General features: G+C 37.5%; 1 protein-coding gene across 2 annotated transcripts in view; it reads right to left on the reverse strand.

Moving 5' to 3' along the window:
* Positions 1-18,611, reverse strand: part of KCNQ1 (potassium voltage-gated channel subfamily Q member 1) — a 317,708-nt gene that overhangs the window by 100,247 nt on the left and 198,850 nt on the right. For both annotated transcript variants that reach the window (XM_072339313.1, XM_072339311.1), the window contains one exon: positions 5,804-5,879. In XM_072339313.1, coding sequence (XP_072195414.1) covers positions 5,804-5,879 — 76 coding nt within the window. The remainder of the gene's footprint in view (positions 1-5,803; positions 5,880-18,611) is intronic.

Below are 18,611 nucleotides of genomic sequence, written 5' to 3' on the forward strand. Positions count from 1 at the left end.
CTGCCTTCCCTTCATCAATGCAGGTGACCCTGTCATAGAAGGATATCAAATTACTAAGGCAGGACTTTCCCTTCATGAACCCATGTTGGCTATGCCTAATGACAGCTTTGTTCTTTAATTGCCTTTCAGTAGCACCCAGCACAATCTTTGCTGTATCTTTTCCAGGTACTGAATTAAGACTGACAGGTCTGTTGTTTCCCGAGTCTTCTTTTATGCCTATCTTATACAAGATAGGCATAGGGTATAACACTGGATAGCTTCCAGTCAGCAGTCTCCCATGACTTGCACTAAACTTGAGAGGGGTCCAGCTTTAACGTCTGCTAATTCCTTCAGTGCTGTGATGTGAACCCTGTCAGGCCCCATGGACTTACAAACACTCAGTGGATGAAACTGGTCTCTTACAATTTTGGTGACCACAAATGGAGAGTCATTGTTCCCTGTGGACCCCTAAACATAAACACTCTACAGTCAATTGCCTGGGGACACTGCTAACTAGCTCCTTGAGTAGCTTAAAGTTTGCTCTCTTAAAATCCAAGGTGCCAACTCTGATGACATTTTTTCTCCCTATGCTACAAATGTTGAACTCAACTGTTTCATGATCACTGTTTAGAAAACGATCAAGATTTAATGGAAACCTATTAACTCAGCATCCTCAATGCCAACTCAATCAGCTGAAGTCATCCAAAAAGCAGGACTGAAAATTTCAGTGCAGTCTCCAGTTAAATGCAGAAAAAACTTCCTATTATAAAAATGCATTGCAGTGTACTTTACCTCTTGAAGAAAATGCTTTTTTGTATGTTTCTAGGGGGACAATTTCCTATTTATCAAGTTTAGTATCTCTGGCTTATCACACTCCCTTGTTGAGGTAAATGAAATGTTGGATAAGGACCAGATTAGAATGGCAGTCAAGCTATTTTACAATTAAATTATTTTTGACATCCAACAGTTGTCTTCAGATACTGCCTTAAGCAATTTCAAAATCTGCATATCTTCTGAAGATCGATTATTCTGCATCTAAATAATAGCTTTTGTTAGTCTCCTGTTACATTTTGCTATTATTCCACCTGCTCTTAAAAAGCTAGAATTCAGCACTTCATCTTTAAAACTCTCTCTTCATATATTTACTTCTTCAGTAAAATATCACTTCATTAGGCAAATTGCATTTCAGTATGCCAGAGTGTCAGAAACCAACTGCAAACCTTGGGCTCATGTGAGATACTCACTGATTTGACCAAAGAGCACACAGAGGAATTCCCAGGAAACCCAAGCGCTTACAAACACTGCCAATCATAACCGACAGCCACAGGGAGTCTGATAGTAATTCTAAATAGGTTACTGTCTGTCTTCTGTTTACCATTTAACAAAAACTGAAAATGTGGAGTAAACATAATTTATGAATGAAGTTCACTTTCCAAGTCTGATGGGATATTTAATAGTCAGTACTGATTATTCTGTAATTACTTTATAGTGAAAGCTGATCTTTCAAGAGAAAATACTCATGCTGCTGATGTTGACAACAGAATTTGTTAGTTTTGTAAAAGGAAAACAAAACCACAGCAGACAATGAATGAGTATTGAAGAAAAACGTACAAGCCAGTCCCACATGTTTCCTTAGCTTCTTTCCTCTCCTTTATTCCTCTGCTAATTAACTTATGGGAAAGAATTTCCTAAATGAGATAGGCTTTCTCTCATCATATATGAAAATTTGCACACAACACCAGTTCCAGCACCAAATAAGAAACATGTACAAGTGCCTGCTGCTGTTCCCTTGTAGCTGCATTCAGAGAGAACTTTCCTAAGAGGCAGACAAGGCAGAGGGGAATCCCTGCGAGGGGAATTTCTGGGAAATGTAACCAAGTAACAGTCAAATAAAATGGGCCTGGGTTCCTTTGAAACAAGGGCACTTTGAACTGCATTGTTTGCTACAGCCCAGTACGGAGATTAGGAAAGATTACACACATACAACTCATGATTCATACTGTGACAAACAAATTTCATATGGTGATGTGTCTAAAAGCAAGATTTTCCAGTGAAATCATAACAAACCAGGCAATGGTTACTCATGTCATTGGTGGAACTCCAAGCTGTATCTTTAGCTTATTCTATGTATAGAATACTTGCCATGGTGAAGAGCACAAAACAAATTAAAAGCATATTTCAGAAGGGAACTGGGTAAAAAAATGTTTATAGTTGACAATGGGAAATCAGATCAAATCCCTAGTCTCTGGGTCTTGGTGGATGACACAATTGTATCCATGTGCATAAGTCACAAGTCACTTAGGAACTTTCCTAATTGGAAAACAAATGTTATTCACCCATGAACTCAACCAGTGGAAATATCTAACCATGGTTTTTCAGAAAGCAAATCTAGAAGGGAGGGTACCTGATTTAGATCTAACATGTGACATTTACTTTTGTGTAGGATGGGTGGACAAAACATAGAATACCATTAAATTCTAAGTTCTGTTTTCCCTATAATCTAGGGAATCCTTCCATAACAGTGAGCTGTTTACACCTTAAGTGATGCACAAGACTTGTGTTTACTGTTAGTAGATCTTTCCAACAGAATATGAATGAGTCCCACCAACTTTGCAAGTGTTGTAGCCCATTTACAAGAGCATAAACACAACCATTAAAAAGGTATTAATTCTTCAAAATGTTATGCAGGGTTCCTACACGGGCATTATTATATGGGCTGTATTCAGACCTAGACTTTAAAATACACCGTAAATACACCATTCTTTTAAAAAGGAAATGATTTGTATGTGTGATGTTTCTCACAGTGTTACTTTTCATGTCCTTTGAAATGTCTTTGTTTAGTTTCAATTTGTTTTTAATTAGCATTATTTTTTTTAAACAGGAAGTCCCTGCTTTCTAAGTGGCATTTGTCCTTGTGTTGTCATCACCACTTGTTACTGATTGAGGTCTTTAAAAACAAGTATCTGCACAAAATTAGACATACAGGTGTATCCTGCAAACAGCTGGTACAGTTTAAGAAGCATGCTGGGTTCATGCTGAGACCTATTTTGCAAAATTTTCCTCTTCCTTCCCTTCTTCTCATTCTTCCCTTTCCCAAAATCTTTGAAGGCATCTCTAAAAAATTCTCCTTTTAAGTGCTGACCTTGCAATTAATTATTCCAGCTTACTTTAAACATTAACAGTCCAATGAACTTTAGCTGAAATATATATATATATATATATATATATATTTATTTTCAATAGATAAGGGAAAAATCTGACTTTACTGTTAGGAAGCTACTTTTCACATAAACACAAAGTTTCAAAGGCAAGTATCCATCAGAAAACAACTTCTATGTAGACCTCTGAAAGATTAATATCAAAATGCATATTCTGCTTTACCTTACTTTCAGGTATTGCGTAGGACTGGTTAACACAAAGTGTATACTTATTAAAATGTCTAAACATGTGCCAAGTGATTTCTTATGATTATTTTATGAGCACATAATAGAACAAAGCAGATTTACAACATATGTTTGAGGAAAGAATAATAAGAGTGGTTATCTATCTCCTAATTATGGGAGAGATTTCCAAAAGCACCTTGTGGCTAGAATTTCAAGGTGACTTTGTGCATTATGTTACTTAGGTGCTTTTGAAAACTGTACTTTTGGTGCTCTCCAAATTTTTAAGCTTGGTCATGACCTTGTATTCAGAAATTATGGAGAAGTATCAGGTATCTCCCTACTGGAAAACTCTACTTTCAGCAGGAACAGAAGTATAACATTTCAACACGGTAGTGACTTCAGATATTTCACTTTATCTTAACTTAGATTTTTAGTTCATTACTAACAGCTCATATTAATAATTCAGGAAGCATAAAGACTACTAAAGAAGGGTAAGAGACAACCTTGTTGACGGGTTTTGTAGACAGCCAGGAAGAGGTCTTTTGCAGGTGAGAAAGTGAGAGCACAACTGAGAAACCAGCTTAATAAATGGGACACCGAACACAAACAAGTTTCAAGTAGGAACTGAATAGTCCCATTCTATTCGGTGAAATGCTTTTTCAGCTTCTATCAAGTCATCTGCCGCAGGGGAGTTTCATTTATTTGCCAGGTGGATAATGTTGCATGCACTGTTCAGGCATTTTCTAAATCTGTTTTTGACAATTACCACCTGGGAGGTAGACATGTAATGTGTAGATTTCTTGTTTCTAAGTAGCTTTGCCAATGCCATGGCAAATATTTTATGTTCTGAATTTATGGGAGCAATGATTCTGTAATTACCACAGACCAAAGAATCACAATCAGTTTGCAGAATAAGAATAAATTAAAGCGTAATGAAATTGGCCACATTCACGCTGTTTTTTCATGGAATAGCAATGGACACTTCACTGGAATGGGCCACATCCCTTTCCAACTAACAAGTTCTGACCAGCCAGCACTAAGGACATTCTCAACAAAATAACTACAGAAATTACTTTCCAGAAGCCAGATTCCATGGCTTTCTCAACTTTAGTCTAAGAAAAATGTTAGGTGACATCTGCTAGCAGAAACATTCTGAAAGTGTTCCCATCATGAAAATCCCTATCATGGGAGATTTCAGCCTAAATAGTTGGTCTGGATACTTTATCCACAACTGAATGAAATTTGGGGAAATATATGGCAACCTTAGCTATAAATTGGCTCATTGATTTTGGGGAATACAAAAAGAAAATTATTTAAAAATTTAGGTGATGGTTCTAAATTTTGGAGCTGAAGTCAGAATCCAGGTTTTTAAGTAGAAGCAAGAAGCGCCTTATGGAAATGATGCATCCATGGATTGTTAATTATCTTTTTTTTTTTTCTTCCTAAATGTTGTGCTCTTCATATATTTGAAGGAAAATGGATCCCTCTTCTATCACAACCCTTCTTTGGTGTAGATGTGAAAGATTTTCACTCCTTTCTATACAGTAGTGTGGAGTTTATGCTCAAGTATGCACAAGGGCAGTTAAGCTCCCCTCTTTGCATTTTCAGCTGTGAAGCCTGTTCTATGGAGACTATCCCTTATTAGATCATTTTAAGACAAATTATATATTTCTTACATACATGTATATTCACCTGGTTCAAATCAAGCTGAAGGCTGTTGACGTGTGCTTTTACAAGATTAACTAAATTGATTTTAAAACCACATTCATAGAAAGTTTGCAGTCACAAATTCTTATTCAGACGAGGCAACCAAGTAAATTAGTTACTGCAAAACACTCATAGTATTGCAATATCCTAGTAAGGGAAGAGACACGCTGGAAATGTTTCTTGGTGGGGGTGACAGGAGTAAAGAGAACAGACTGTCACAAGCTGTGAAGGAGGTTTGCTAGTTATGCATTAGGGACAAGTGAAAAGGATGAAGAAACCTTCCAACCCACTAGCAAATTTCCACCTCAATTTCTTATCAGGACTTCAATATCATTGACTAAAAGACAGAAACAAGGCTGAGGTAGAATTTTAATCTCTAATCCTACTGACTCAGCATGACAGTAACATACAGCTCAGAACTAATGGAGACATATGAGAATGTTTGCACTGTGAGAAAGAGGCAGCGATAACGGAGGGTTAGAGGTCAAGTCCATTAGCAGAAAATAACATTTTAATTCAGACAGCATTTCAGGAGTTTAGCCTATTTTCAGTGTGTCCACAGTTGACTAGCCTGCTGCTAAACAACTACTCTATTCAAGTAGGGAGAGAATAGTGGGTGTAGCTGTCCATTACTGAAATGAATTGTGTCAGTCTCTTAAAGTTTCTAAAAGAAACAATGAAGCAGAAGAATAAGAGAGCTTGTTAGGAAAAGCAGCTTTCTGTTCACTACTCACCTGAAACTTTTTCTTCGCCACAAAATACTGCATTCTTCGAATCACTTTAATTGCAGCACGGTGATGTTCTCGCAGCCTGTGGGGAAAACAAGGCAGGTGGGTGAGGTGAAGGAGCATCTCCTTCCAAATGGTGAAACAGCAGCCTTTAGTAAGTGCTTCACCAACACGTTGATGTGTAATGTAAGGAGTAGCAATTCATCCAGTGTGTACAACATAGTACTATTTTGACCTTCCCCACCTCCCAAGAATGCCATAAAAGTCAGGATTTTATCTGCCCCACGTTAGGTTTGCATACATGTCACAGCAAGAAGTGTTCACTTAACCTCTATGTCAAAGCAATCCTCGACTCATCTTTCCCAATTCAGCCATGCACAGCATTTACACACGCTAGAATTCAGGTTTTTCTTTCCCTTTCACTACGTCTTGTACAACACATCCCTTCAAGAAAAGAATCTGGCATTAAAAAATGGTTTTTAAAAATACTGAAGATTCTCAAGTAGTTGTCCTGTAAACAATACAAATGATCCCACAGATCTGAATGCAACCTCAATATACGCATTCATCCCCAAACTGAAATGGAAGTGTACATAAATACAGACTCATCCTGAAGGTCTTTAAACAAATATAATCTCATGCATATAAAATGAGAACTAAAAAAGAACAAATTGCAATTGGTACAACTTTTCATGCTACCCTACAATATTATTTGTCAGAAAGAAACATATGTATGAAAGAAACCTGTTTATTAGAGGAACAGTTATTTGCCACCTTTCATAATTTTTAATGCTTGTAAGAAGGACATTTTTTTTTTTTTTTTCCCCTTAACATTACATTAATGATAAAAGCTTTTCAACACAGGTCCATTGTTCACTACATGCATTTACATGGAGTAACTGCACCTCGATGATTATTTATCGTTCCCTGAATCTGCAACCGGGTTTGCACAGGAGGCCCTTCCTTACTAATGCTTACTGAAGGGTCCCACAGAGACTCTGTCCAGGTCTCGTCTCGTGCACATTTGACTGCAAGATTGTGGCTCATGTTATAAGAATGGGAATTCACTTATAAGTGGGCCAGCTGCCTTCTTGGATCTACTCCCAGTGAACTGAGTCAGCTCAATGCTAGTAAGTGGTATTCCCATTGTGAGAGCTCTTGCTGAATCATTGCTCAGGACAGGGACAACTTCCACAGAACCAGAAGGCAATAAAGCATTTATCTTTTTAAGTCCTACTTCACAGAGTTAAATCCAAAAAGACAGATGCTGCTGAATTTGGCATTAAAGGTGTGATAGCATAACCTTAATGCAGGTATACATACATTAATGTACACACAACATCTTATGACAAATAGAAATATACTTCTCTTGCAATAATACTGCTTGTAGTGTTTTGTTTTATGCTTCATTTCCTCAGGGGTGTTCTTCACAATCCATTATTTTTAAGGAAAATACTTTTCTTTGGGGCACACGGTCACCAGTAAAGTACACCAAATCCCTCATCCTCTGTCTAAATGCAGAGGATCATCTGTACACAAGGCAGCAGGACAATAAAAATGAGATTCACCATTCAGTCACATAACAATGCTACAAGACCAAAACGATTTTCCAACGCAGGAATTTCAAATCAATCCTTTTTCAGTGCTAACATGAACTTCAGTGCCAGGAATGGAAGTTAATATTTTGTTCCTTTACATTTCCAACTGCAATAGAAAACCTCACAGTAAACTTCTGCTTATGCCATAAAATCTAACTCTGCCCAACAGGCTATTCTGCCTCTCTGAGATTAAATGCTTCTGCAATGAGGGAAGGGAATAAAGCATTTAATTAGTAGCCAAGGTTATGATTCACAGTTGTTTGATCTCTTTTGCAAACTGGTAACAAATGCTTTAGTAAATTGAGAGTTTAAACATTAACTGGCAATATTTGTTTGTTCAGCCACTCGTGACATTTCTAAATTCTAGTTACAGAATGACTGCCTGCAATCTGGAGGGACATACAGAGTTATTGTATGTGAAATAGCCACACAATGCATTATTATCCTCCGAGCAAGATTTTCTTGAAGACTGTTTTATGTTATTGTATTTTAAAGGAGCATGGCGGGAAATTACATCATCTGGGAGTGCTTTTAGGTACAGGGGCAGCATACTTTCATAGTTTGTGATCCACAGAGAAAGTGGGAGACACCCTCTGGAGAATTACTTCTGCACAGAACACATCTCCAATGGCAGTGCCAGGTGCTTGTCACCTCCTTGTTCGTGCTACAGCTGGGTCACCAGGAATCAGGGAATTTTCTCCTTTTCAGGCAGGGACTACTGAGACATCTGTGAAAGCTTGCCTGCTTCAATATTTTGTGGGAGCTAAACATTGTTTCAAGTTAAATTCCTGCTTCATACAGGCTTGGTTATGCCTGCATTTGGTAGAAAAACTGTTTGATAAGTGCACTGGTAAAAGGGGCAGTGGAAAAGGCTTCTGTCCTTCGGTTAAACAAAGCTGCTCTTCTCTCGTGAGGCTTAGGCTCTCACTGTGCCCACTCAGCTCATGATAATTTGATATCACCTCACCTCATGATAACAGTTTAGCTTGGAGAAGTGAAGGCTCCAGGGACACCTAAGGGAGCATATCAGCAGGTGGGGGGAATGGCTGCTTACAAGGGTGGACAGTGATAGAACCAGGGGGAATGTTCTTAAATTGAGACAAGAGAGGTTTAGGTTAGATAATAGGAGGAAATTTTTCACACAGAAGGTGATGACACACTGGAACAGGTTGCCCAAAGAGGTCGTGGATGCCACTGGATCCACTGGCTGGATGTGGCTCTGGGCAGCCTGGTCTGGTGGTTGGTGACCCTGCACGTAGCAGAGGGGTTGAAACTGGATGACCATCATGGTCCTTTTCAACCCTATGATTCTATGAACTGACATCTGAACTGACTTGCCAACCACCATTTGAGTAATTTCAATAACCCCTAGGATGTTACTTTCAAAAATAAGCTTAAGTAGTTTTTGTAACTGAAAAATCACTGCTTCCAATACTAGACAACCTCTCATTGTGAGCTTTTCTGGAAAATAAATCAGATTAAAGGGACCTCATTGTTGTTTTTCAAATAACACTTCACTTCTATTTTGCTTCCATGAATTTCATGTTGATGAAAGTCAACTTAAGCAGCTGAAATACCCTTTCCGTGTGATGGATGTAGCCCAGAGAGACAGTCTGAGCATCATAGTGTCCCCAGTGCCAGCACTGAGATCAGTCATGGGAGGGGCACGAAGAACATTACAGTTCAAACGTTTAACTGGGCTTTAGGCATAAGGCCAGAAATATCCAAAGTCCTGACTCGGATCAAGACCTACAGCTCCTTATACACAGCTTACTGCACAGCCACTAACCACCAACAGCTTTCACTGGCTGCTGATAAACTTCCGTCTCAATATAAATATGACATCAAGATAATCTTCAACACAGCACATACTACACAACATTTCTAACAGACTTAAAAAATTACGAACTAGAGTTGCCAGTGAAGCAAGAAAATTGTCAGAAACCATAGGAATTATCTAGAAGGATTACAAAGGATATAACAACTAATCAAAACCAGAAAGTCATCCTGGTGGTAGCATGATTGATAACTTCATACAAGCCCTTAATTGTTCCTATTCTGACGCTTAGAAACTAGGTTTGTTTTTCTCCGTGTACTGAAAAATTAACCCACTGCTGATGTGGTCACTCCATGAAGTGTAAGAAATGAGGACAAATAAAAAAAACAACAAGAAACTTGCAACTAAAGGCAATGGGTGGCTTGAGCATCTGCACTATAAGAGAAAGCCTGACAGAATAAAATGTCTAGAAATCATTAGTTTTTCTGCCTTCTTTTGTTGTTAGGTTACTTAACCTACCACAAACCATTTGGAAGAAACCTGATCTCTTCATTAGTCCGTCAGAAATCTGGATTGGAATTTCAAATAATTTGGAAAACAAGCATGCTGAAGAGCTTAAGGTACTTTTACAGACATTCTCATTTGGTTGGAAAGTTATATATTTACAAATGCCCCAAACTATTGTAAAAGAGCCATTAGTATTGCAATGTTATTTATTTTTTACAGCGTATCCAAAACCTCAATACAATCCCAAAGGTATGACTCATTCTACAGTCCTGCATTCACAGACAGCCACGGTGATGACCCTAGACTTCAGCCAGCATCCATCCTCACTGCAGGTTGCTGTCTCAAGCCTGCAAATGGGCCTGCAGGGCTTCCCCAGAAGAATGCTTATGGGGCCAAGACTAAGATTCGAAGATTGGGTATTTTCTTCCTACAACACCAATCAGGAAGTAAGAAGTTACACAGTTTGGCTGTTTCCCATTTCAAGAAAAATTAAACTTTTTTTTTTTTTTTTTCCTTTTAAATAACAAGAAGCTTTACAAGATTAATCCCCTCCCTAAAATGCACAGTTCTTTCATTAAAGAATAAGATAGGAAAAATATTTAGTAATTGGGAACATTTATTGTTCTTACAACGATGCTGAATTTGATATCAAATCCTTAGTAATCCCATTACAAGTTTGGCCCCCTCCTCATCTTAGAAAGGTATTCTATGTATTGATTTAGTGCTAACATCAATACTGAATCAACAATTCAGAGGAAAAGTGGTGCTAATTTCCCAATTAAAACACTTGTATTTTGTTCACTTGTAAAACATCTTATTTTCAGGACCATGGTATCTGGCACAGACATCCCCACATACAAGAGCATTGATACCATCAGAGTTAAAAGGTCAACACTGCTCAGAATGAGTTTAACAAGAAGGAAAACTCAGTTGGAGAGCCATGGAGTTACAATATCCTTTACAAATACCCTCTTCTAAGTAAACCTAACACTGATTTGAAGTCAAGCTCAGTTTTCAAATATATTTAAATTCTCTGCAGTCTTCTTAAATTTCTGACTAAAGACAGAGATGAAGTATTAAGAACTATGGCTGCAGTTGGTTGCCTTTACATTTTTGGCACTAATCATTATTTAGACTTGAACATTATCTTTAACACATCAGATTTTAATAATATTTTCTGCAAGTGAACTGAAATCTTTTCCCATTCAGGCACTGAAAGTTGTTCCTTGTAACAAAATCTGATGGAAAAGATTCAGAGCAACTACATTAGGCCATTTCATTAGTGCATTTAAGTCTAACAAAATCTTTCATCATTAGTTCTCTGGGGGATTTTGGTATAGAATTTGCTGTGACACAAGGTTATTCTTGTCTTTTCACACATTCTGTCATTCCCTACACATTATACTTGATGGGAGTCTCTGTTATTGGGCAACATTTTATATGTGACGAGTTGGAATGGATCAGGTTGCACTGATGTGTGTCTTGTAATAGGAAATGCTTGCTCACCATACCACAGAGCAAAATTAGAACCACTGATTATTTCAAATAATATGAGCTGCCCAACTTCTCCTTGGATTTGCTACCAGAGCATGGCAACTGTACTTTACTTCTGATGTACTTCTGCAGCCATCCTTCTACGTTTATCAGGGGCTCCCAAAAAATAACCTCATCCACGGAATGATTCACAAATAACATCTTAAGGGTAAACTCATAAAAGCTGCCCAAAACTGTTAGAAAAAGAACAATGACAAGCTTAGTGTTTATATAAATGCTTCCATAACATTTTTGAATGTATGAATATGTGTACATGGACAAACATATTTTTTTTTCCCCACAAAATCTTGCCTTCTAGGGTTCCCATCTATCACTGACAGTAAAATTAGAAACTATTAACAACACAAATGAAATGAATTCAGCTACCTCCATAGTGCTTACTCTCCAGGGTCTTCATAGGTTCAAATGCAAAAAGGATAAAGAAATAAGTGACATCATTCAGAAAACAAGGAGAATCACAAACAGCAGGTACAATACATGTTTCAAACTTCTTTGGTCTCATAGGAAAAGGCGTTCTAGTAATTACAGGTGAGCAGGTAACCTGGTTACCACAGATCGATGCCTCTTATCATGCTTGCCAGTTGCTCATGAACAGATATGACTCCACTTGTTCATCTAAGCACTGAATAATTCAAACTTAGCACCAAATGATTTCTATGAGGAATTTTGCATTAATAATTCAGAGAACAGGCTGTTTCAAGTGTCAAATTTTAAAAATGTGAGCTGTTTGACTTAAATGTACGTATCTCCATACATACATATAACCACTGTCTCCTACTAAAGGGAATGTCAAGATTGACTTCACAAAGGAGATTCTTAATGACTGTAGCTTTATAAGTTGTTCTTCAAGAATACTGTGCAACATCAAATCCACTCTCCTGGTACACATTTCAGGCAGTAGATGTTTTAGTTATTGAATATGAATATAGCCCTAGGGGAATTAACGTTTCTAAGTTTCTCCCTGTACTGTATTTCTCTGACTGTATTTGTGGTTTGTCTTTGTTGCTGCTTTTAAATTTAAAATATGTCAGTGAAAGGCACATGCTGGCTTCAGCAATGGAAGGCCTGGAAGATGGCTGCCCAGAGGCAATGGGGAGGTAGGAGAATTGGTGTTGTATGGAAAGGGGAGAACAAGCTGATTTGACTTGGGTAAGGTATTAATAGTAATCTGAGATACAGAGTGTGTCTGTAAAACACAGGTAATCAGCCCGGGCCTTTACAGTATGCTCATATCAAGGCAAACTAAAATGTGTTATTAAATGTATGCCTGAAAAGGGGAAGCATCTTTGCTTTCCCGACCCAGAAGTAACAGAAGTTACAAATGCCACGTGATCAGCAAGCAATGGCATAAAGCACAGATGTTTTGGAATGTTGTTTTTCTAACAGAGACCTCTATTCTTCAGCATGTGCAACAAACAAAACAAAAACTCATTTCCAGCTATAGGAGAGGATTCAGAATAGCTGAATGGCATAGGATTTTGGCTGTAATTTTTTTCAATGTCTTTTGGGTGAAATGGTCCATGTACAGTATTTCTAGAACCAAGACAACTAGCTTTGGCTAGAATAAAGATGATCTTCAGGAATTTTTTTTTTTCCCAGGAATAATGCTATGCAAGGATGAACAGACGTATCATCAGGGAGTTCATTTGTGTTCTGCCAGCAATATTAGCTAAGAAAATAACTCTTAGCAAAGAAGTTTGTGTTCAAATCAGGTAAAAGTATAATATTTCTTGTACATCCTAAGCAGCCTTGATTGTTCATTTTCACTGTTCTGTTTTTCCTTATGACTGTTGGCAGGCTATGAAGAACCGCACAAAGGACATGAAGAAAAAAATGGGAAATAAAATGAAATTTGAAAGAGACTGAAACGATCTGTTTCAGATTGTGGACAAATGTAAAATCCCATTTCCATTTTGCCAGAAGTGTGTCCTGTGTCCTTAATTTGGTGAATTCCACATTATCTGCTCAGAGCAAACATTTAAGTAGCTCTTCAATTGCAGCATCTTGTTGAGTCAGAACATCAGTGTGTTTTGTTTTTTTTTAACGTGGTTTCAAGGCAAAAAAATAATTGAAAGTAACTAGACACAAATGATATCACAGATAGGTAAATACTGATGTATGGTGCTGTCTTACAGACATATTCTGACAAAGTAAACTCATTTCCTAAAGAAGCTGAATATTGAATACAATAGAGTTGGTGTGCACAAGGAAAGCCATGACAAAGTAAACTCATTTCCTAAAGAAGCTGAATATTGAATACAATAGAGTTGGAGTGCACAAGGAAAGCCATGAATATAATTATTTTGCAGCATCTAGTTAATAGAATTATTTTCCAGATAAAAAACATTTTTTTTGCAGAGCTTGTCATTCATGGCCCTAAATTATAGAAGGATTTAGATGGCTAAAATCAGCAATGCTGGGAAGAAATAACCATATTGCTTATGGTTGCTTGTCTCCCTACTGTTGGCCTATTAAATTTACAATAACCTTTGGATATTAAACTGACTTGTGTTACACTGCTTCATTACGCCAACGAATTGTTAACGCTACAAGGTAGCTCTTTGTTGCATTCATCCCAGGGAGCTGCCAGACCTCTGCAAACTCAAGCCTGAGTCTGGCTTTTCTCCTTAGCTTGAATTGCACTGCTCAGAAGACACATCAGGTACAAAGCAGAATATGAGATGTAACGCCACCAAAATTATGATCAAGACTCATTATGACATCTCAATTATTCTTCTCCACTTTACATAGCACTTTAACACGCTAATTTATGTTCTGTTATCATCAGGTAATGCTACTATTAACAACATCCTATTTAGCCTTTGGTTCTGAGACAAAAGGATCGGCTTTTATTAGATCAACTACTGAAGTAGTTCATGAGGAATCTGTGGAAGGTCAAAGCAGCACTGCCTTTCTACTCACTTAACCTAGCATGATGACTTCGGGCAAAACCTTCGCTTTCTTTCTTCATTTCAGTATTATGTGCATTTTTAAATATTAGTAATTGGAGACAAAATTATTGTTGTTTTTTTTTTTTCTTCATAAAGCCAACCACAGGAGAGAGGTTAAATTTGGTTATATACTTGTGCAGCTTCATGCTATTCTAGCAAGGCCAAGTAGAGAGCATCTCTGCCCTCCAAAACAAGTGAAAGCAATTATACCATTCTGGCAGACAAAATAAAGCAGCTCTCCTATTGTAGAGGCAGGAATTACAACTGGAAATAAACATCTGAAAGGAAAAGACAACTAGTTTTAACAATAATATTTACACTACCAAAATTAGTGATAAGAATATTTCAGAAATCCCTAACATTGTCCACGTTGTTTTCTACCAGAGACAACCAGTAAATTTTCCTGCCATTTAATAATGAAAAAGAGAAGATGAATGTCACCTCTGCAAATCTGTCTGTAAGCACTATATCACCTCAAAAATATATGAGGCCAAATTCTGCACTGATTTACACCATGGCACATCAGAAGTGGATGGGAGCACATGGACTGCTCGGTCATCACAGCTTTTGGTCTGCCATCTCTGCAGGAGCTCTGGATATAACTTACATGGAATGATATCAGTGTCTGCCTACAGCTGCACTTTTCAGTGGGCGTATCCTCCCAAAGCAAAGTGATAGAAAATTATAAACACAAGGGTGCTGCTATAGTCTGTGGAAGCCACTCTGAAAAGAGCTATAAAACCTTGCATGGACACAGGACAAGGGGACCTCACTTTCCATATCAGTGACATCACACTGGAAAAAAATAAGTTACAAACATAGCTCAAAACTGCAATTTTTGCAACTGGAAGCACTTGAAGATTTGTTGTTTTACAATGGTGGAGAAACACATGGGATTTCAACTTGCAGAGAACAGCCTTTTCCTATAAATCACAGAGAGTAATCTGAAACCTTGAAACAGCACAGGGGCTCACATTTATGGATTTAAAACAGATGAAGAGCAAGCATGCTCTTAACCCTTTCCCCATATTTTTTTCCAAGCCCAAAATGAATATGCAAGAACTGAACAGAAATTAACTGGGTTAAAAAGATGTTATTAATAAAATTCTGAGAACACCTAAAACTGCAGCTCTTTAACCAACTTCCTCAAAAATACAAGCAAGGAATTGTCCTAAAGCAAAGCACTGTAAAACACTGAGAGCATAATCCACTATTCGGACTGTTCTTTCATCAACTTTTATTTAAGCAGTTTATCTTGAGATTAGGATCTCTCTTATAGAGCAAGACCTGCCAACACAGACCCCTGGTTTTGAATATCAGCCTGTAGAAAAGAAAGGAGTATCTAGCAGCCTGTCGTCTCAATGTAAGTTTATAAACTACTTAATCAGGCAATAGGAGAACTAATACTAACACGTTAACGATAGTTTCTCTTCAGAAATATGTAACAGCATGAAGATACTCCAAAGATGGTTTATTTATTGTCTTTTAAGATTCCCAACCATTTGTCTATCATTTTAGCCTCTTTAGTGGCTCACAGGCTGGAAAAAATAAAAAGTAAAAAATAAAATAGCCTCTTCCAGCTGGAATCTGAAGATGTAGCCTTTTTTTTGAGCTGGAATACTGACATTGCCAAGAGGCATTAGTCTATACCTTGCCAGGGTCAGAGTTCCAGTCCTTCCAGAAATTCACTCACAAATACAACATAATGGTATGATTACACACAGAAATGAGCCAGGATTTAAATAAAGTATGATGGTGTGTGGTGTTAAATCTCTACACCAGAGTAATGTCTTAGTGGAAATCATAAAATAACCAACCCTGGACAGTTGAAAGGAGAACAAGCAGGATCATTTTAAGCCTAGTACAACATCACTCATTACACAATATTTGCCCATGGAAATCCAGACTCTGTCCCTTTACTGGCTGCAGCTCAGCAAAGTGGCACTTGAGTCCATGCCTCCTGATGAAAAGCTAGGGTGGAAGGTGTGGCTGTACTTAAGTGAGAAGACTGCAGGTCAAACAAAAAAACGTCTCAAAAGTGGAAAACATGGGTACTTGAATCATTTTCAACTAGGAAGTTACCTAGGCACACCAGAAAAATGCATCATGAAAATGAATACAACCTTAGCTACTGGGCATATTGTGAGAGCACCCTAAGCATTCAGCAATGATAGAAGTTTTGTGCCACAATCATCGGCGAGAGTCCTTCTAAAATAACTTGATAAAACTCTGCTATTTAATTGTACCTATAAAGAAAAAAACTTGGAGAAGAGAGAGAGACTAAACAAGAACTAATGTCGTTAGTAAAATTCTCTATTACAACCAATATGATACATCAAATCACACATTGGCAAATTTCAACGGCCATAAAACTCACTGCAATTTTATTTTATTTTTTGAAATCATTTGAAACAGAAGATTTAACATTTTGCAAGCCTATACTTTGTGGAAAAATTAGGATTATAACCTCAACCATTTTACTTACTGTTGCTACAGCTTTTAAAGCCAGATCCCAATTTCAAGCACAGCATTCCTTGTTCCCTTTTGGTACTGCAGCTGCTCAGATCCAGATCTCATCTTTGTCTCTTGTGAACTGAAGACTATGTTTGTATTCAGGCACCTACAGATGTCCTCAAAGGGATTTCTATAGATGTTTATTGGCCAATCTAAATAGGTTGGGATATACAGTTTTGAAAAATCTCATAAGGTACCTAAATAATCATCACATTCTAACCTATTTCATACTAAGCCTACTAAACCCTTCTTAAATGCAGGTCTGTGCAAAAGTTCCTGCCTAAACGAACAAAGCCACTTAGCAGCCACAATCTCACCAAGGCTGATGTATGACACAATACATAAGTATCCTTGTTAAAGACAAGAGGAAAATGCGTGTCTGAACCTGCACGCTTGCTTTGCATATCAGGAAATAAACTTGAAAAGCTTGTACATATATGAAAACTTTTATGATAGAAAATATAGATTATATATTGAGCAGAATTCTAGATATACATCTAATAATGGATTCATGTTTTTTTGTGTGTGTGGAAAATGTGACCTGAAACACATGAGTTTTCCTTCTCAATCTAATACTTACAGAACATGCTGTGTTACAACTATTGTAAAAAGACAAGAGGAAATTTTACGAGCTGATATGCCGGAGACAGAAACTGGCTGGGAGTATCTACTCTGGTATGTGAGCTCAATTTCTCTCTGTGCCTTCAAAGCACAAGCTCAGCTCAACAATGTACTTTTTGGCTGAGAATTTATTCTCTATTAAGTTAGATAAAGAAAAGTAGTATTTTTATTATTTTCTCTTCTTCAGTTTCTTTCCCTCTCACCTCAGTAATGGTTAACAAGTCAGATGAATTTAATTTCTGTTGCAGAAAAAAAAAAAAAAAAAAAGCTGCTTAACACTCCTATCTCCTTACTTACAAAATGATTTGCAGTCAAGTACTTTGTGAAAACTACCCATCCACTTCATAACTTCACAGTTTCACAACACACGTTTCTGCAAAGAAACTTCCCTCAAGAAAGGTTGGTCATCAGCTTGGTTATGCTTAGTGTGGCTGAATCTTCTGATCTTGGGTAGTTCTAGGTGGGCTCTGTTTATTCTAGAAGTACTTTTTCTAATGGTATTTATTACAGTTACAGAAGGGCACAGAGCTGACTGGAAATGAAAACTAAGCTAACTACAGCTATCTAGGATGGACAACACTCAAGGGAATAGACTATGAGTGGAACTGAGGGATCTCTCCATTGCCACCAATTGTCCTATACCTGCTCTCAGAATCAGGAGATTGCCACATCAAGCTTATCATCATACATTACACCAAAAAAACACATGGCAAATATTAGCTAGGAATGCACAGAAAGAGATCTGGTTTGGCATTAAAATGATCACAATCATTTACTCTTCCAAGGTGCAAGATCATAGAGTCATAGAACAGTTTGGGTTGGAAGGGACTTCTAAGACAACATAGTTCCAACTCCCCTGCTGTAGGCAGGGACACCTCCCACTAAACCAGGTTGTTCAAAGTCCCATCCGGGCTACAAACTAGCTTTATTTTCTTCCTTGTCTGTATATATACATATATATGTAATAAAATAATATATATATATATATATACCTCTCTTTTCTTGATTATTGCTATCATGCTACCACTGAAGAACAGGTTTAGTTCATGTTTTTCAGCTAAGGTGAATATTAAAGCAGACATTTTGAAGAGAAAAAGAAATGGAATACAAAATAGAGGGAAAGTTGTATGCTGAAAATAAGGTCTGGCTCTTTCAACTTTGTTGTTTCTTGCAGTGATTTTATACACAAGAGTGATGTATAAATGTCTTAAAAACATACAACTAGTCTTTAACCTGAAGGACCAGAAGACAGAAGTTCAGGCATCCAGTTCAGTCACTGGAGAGCAGCTGGC

Source organism: Excalfactoria chinensis, chromosome 5 (genome assembly GCF_039878825.1).
Source record: "Excalfactoria chinensis isolate bCotChi1 chromosome 5, bCotChi1.hap2, whole genome shotgun sequence".
Classification (NCBI taxonomy): Eukaryota; Metazoa; Chordata; class Aves; order Galliformes; family Phasianidae; genus Excalfactoria; species Excalfactoria chinensis.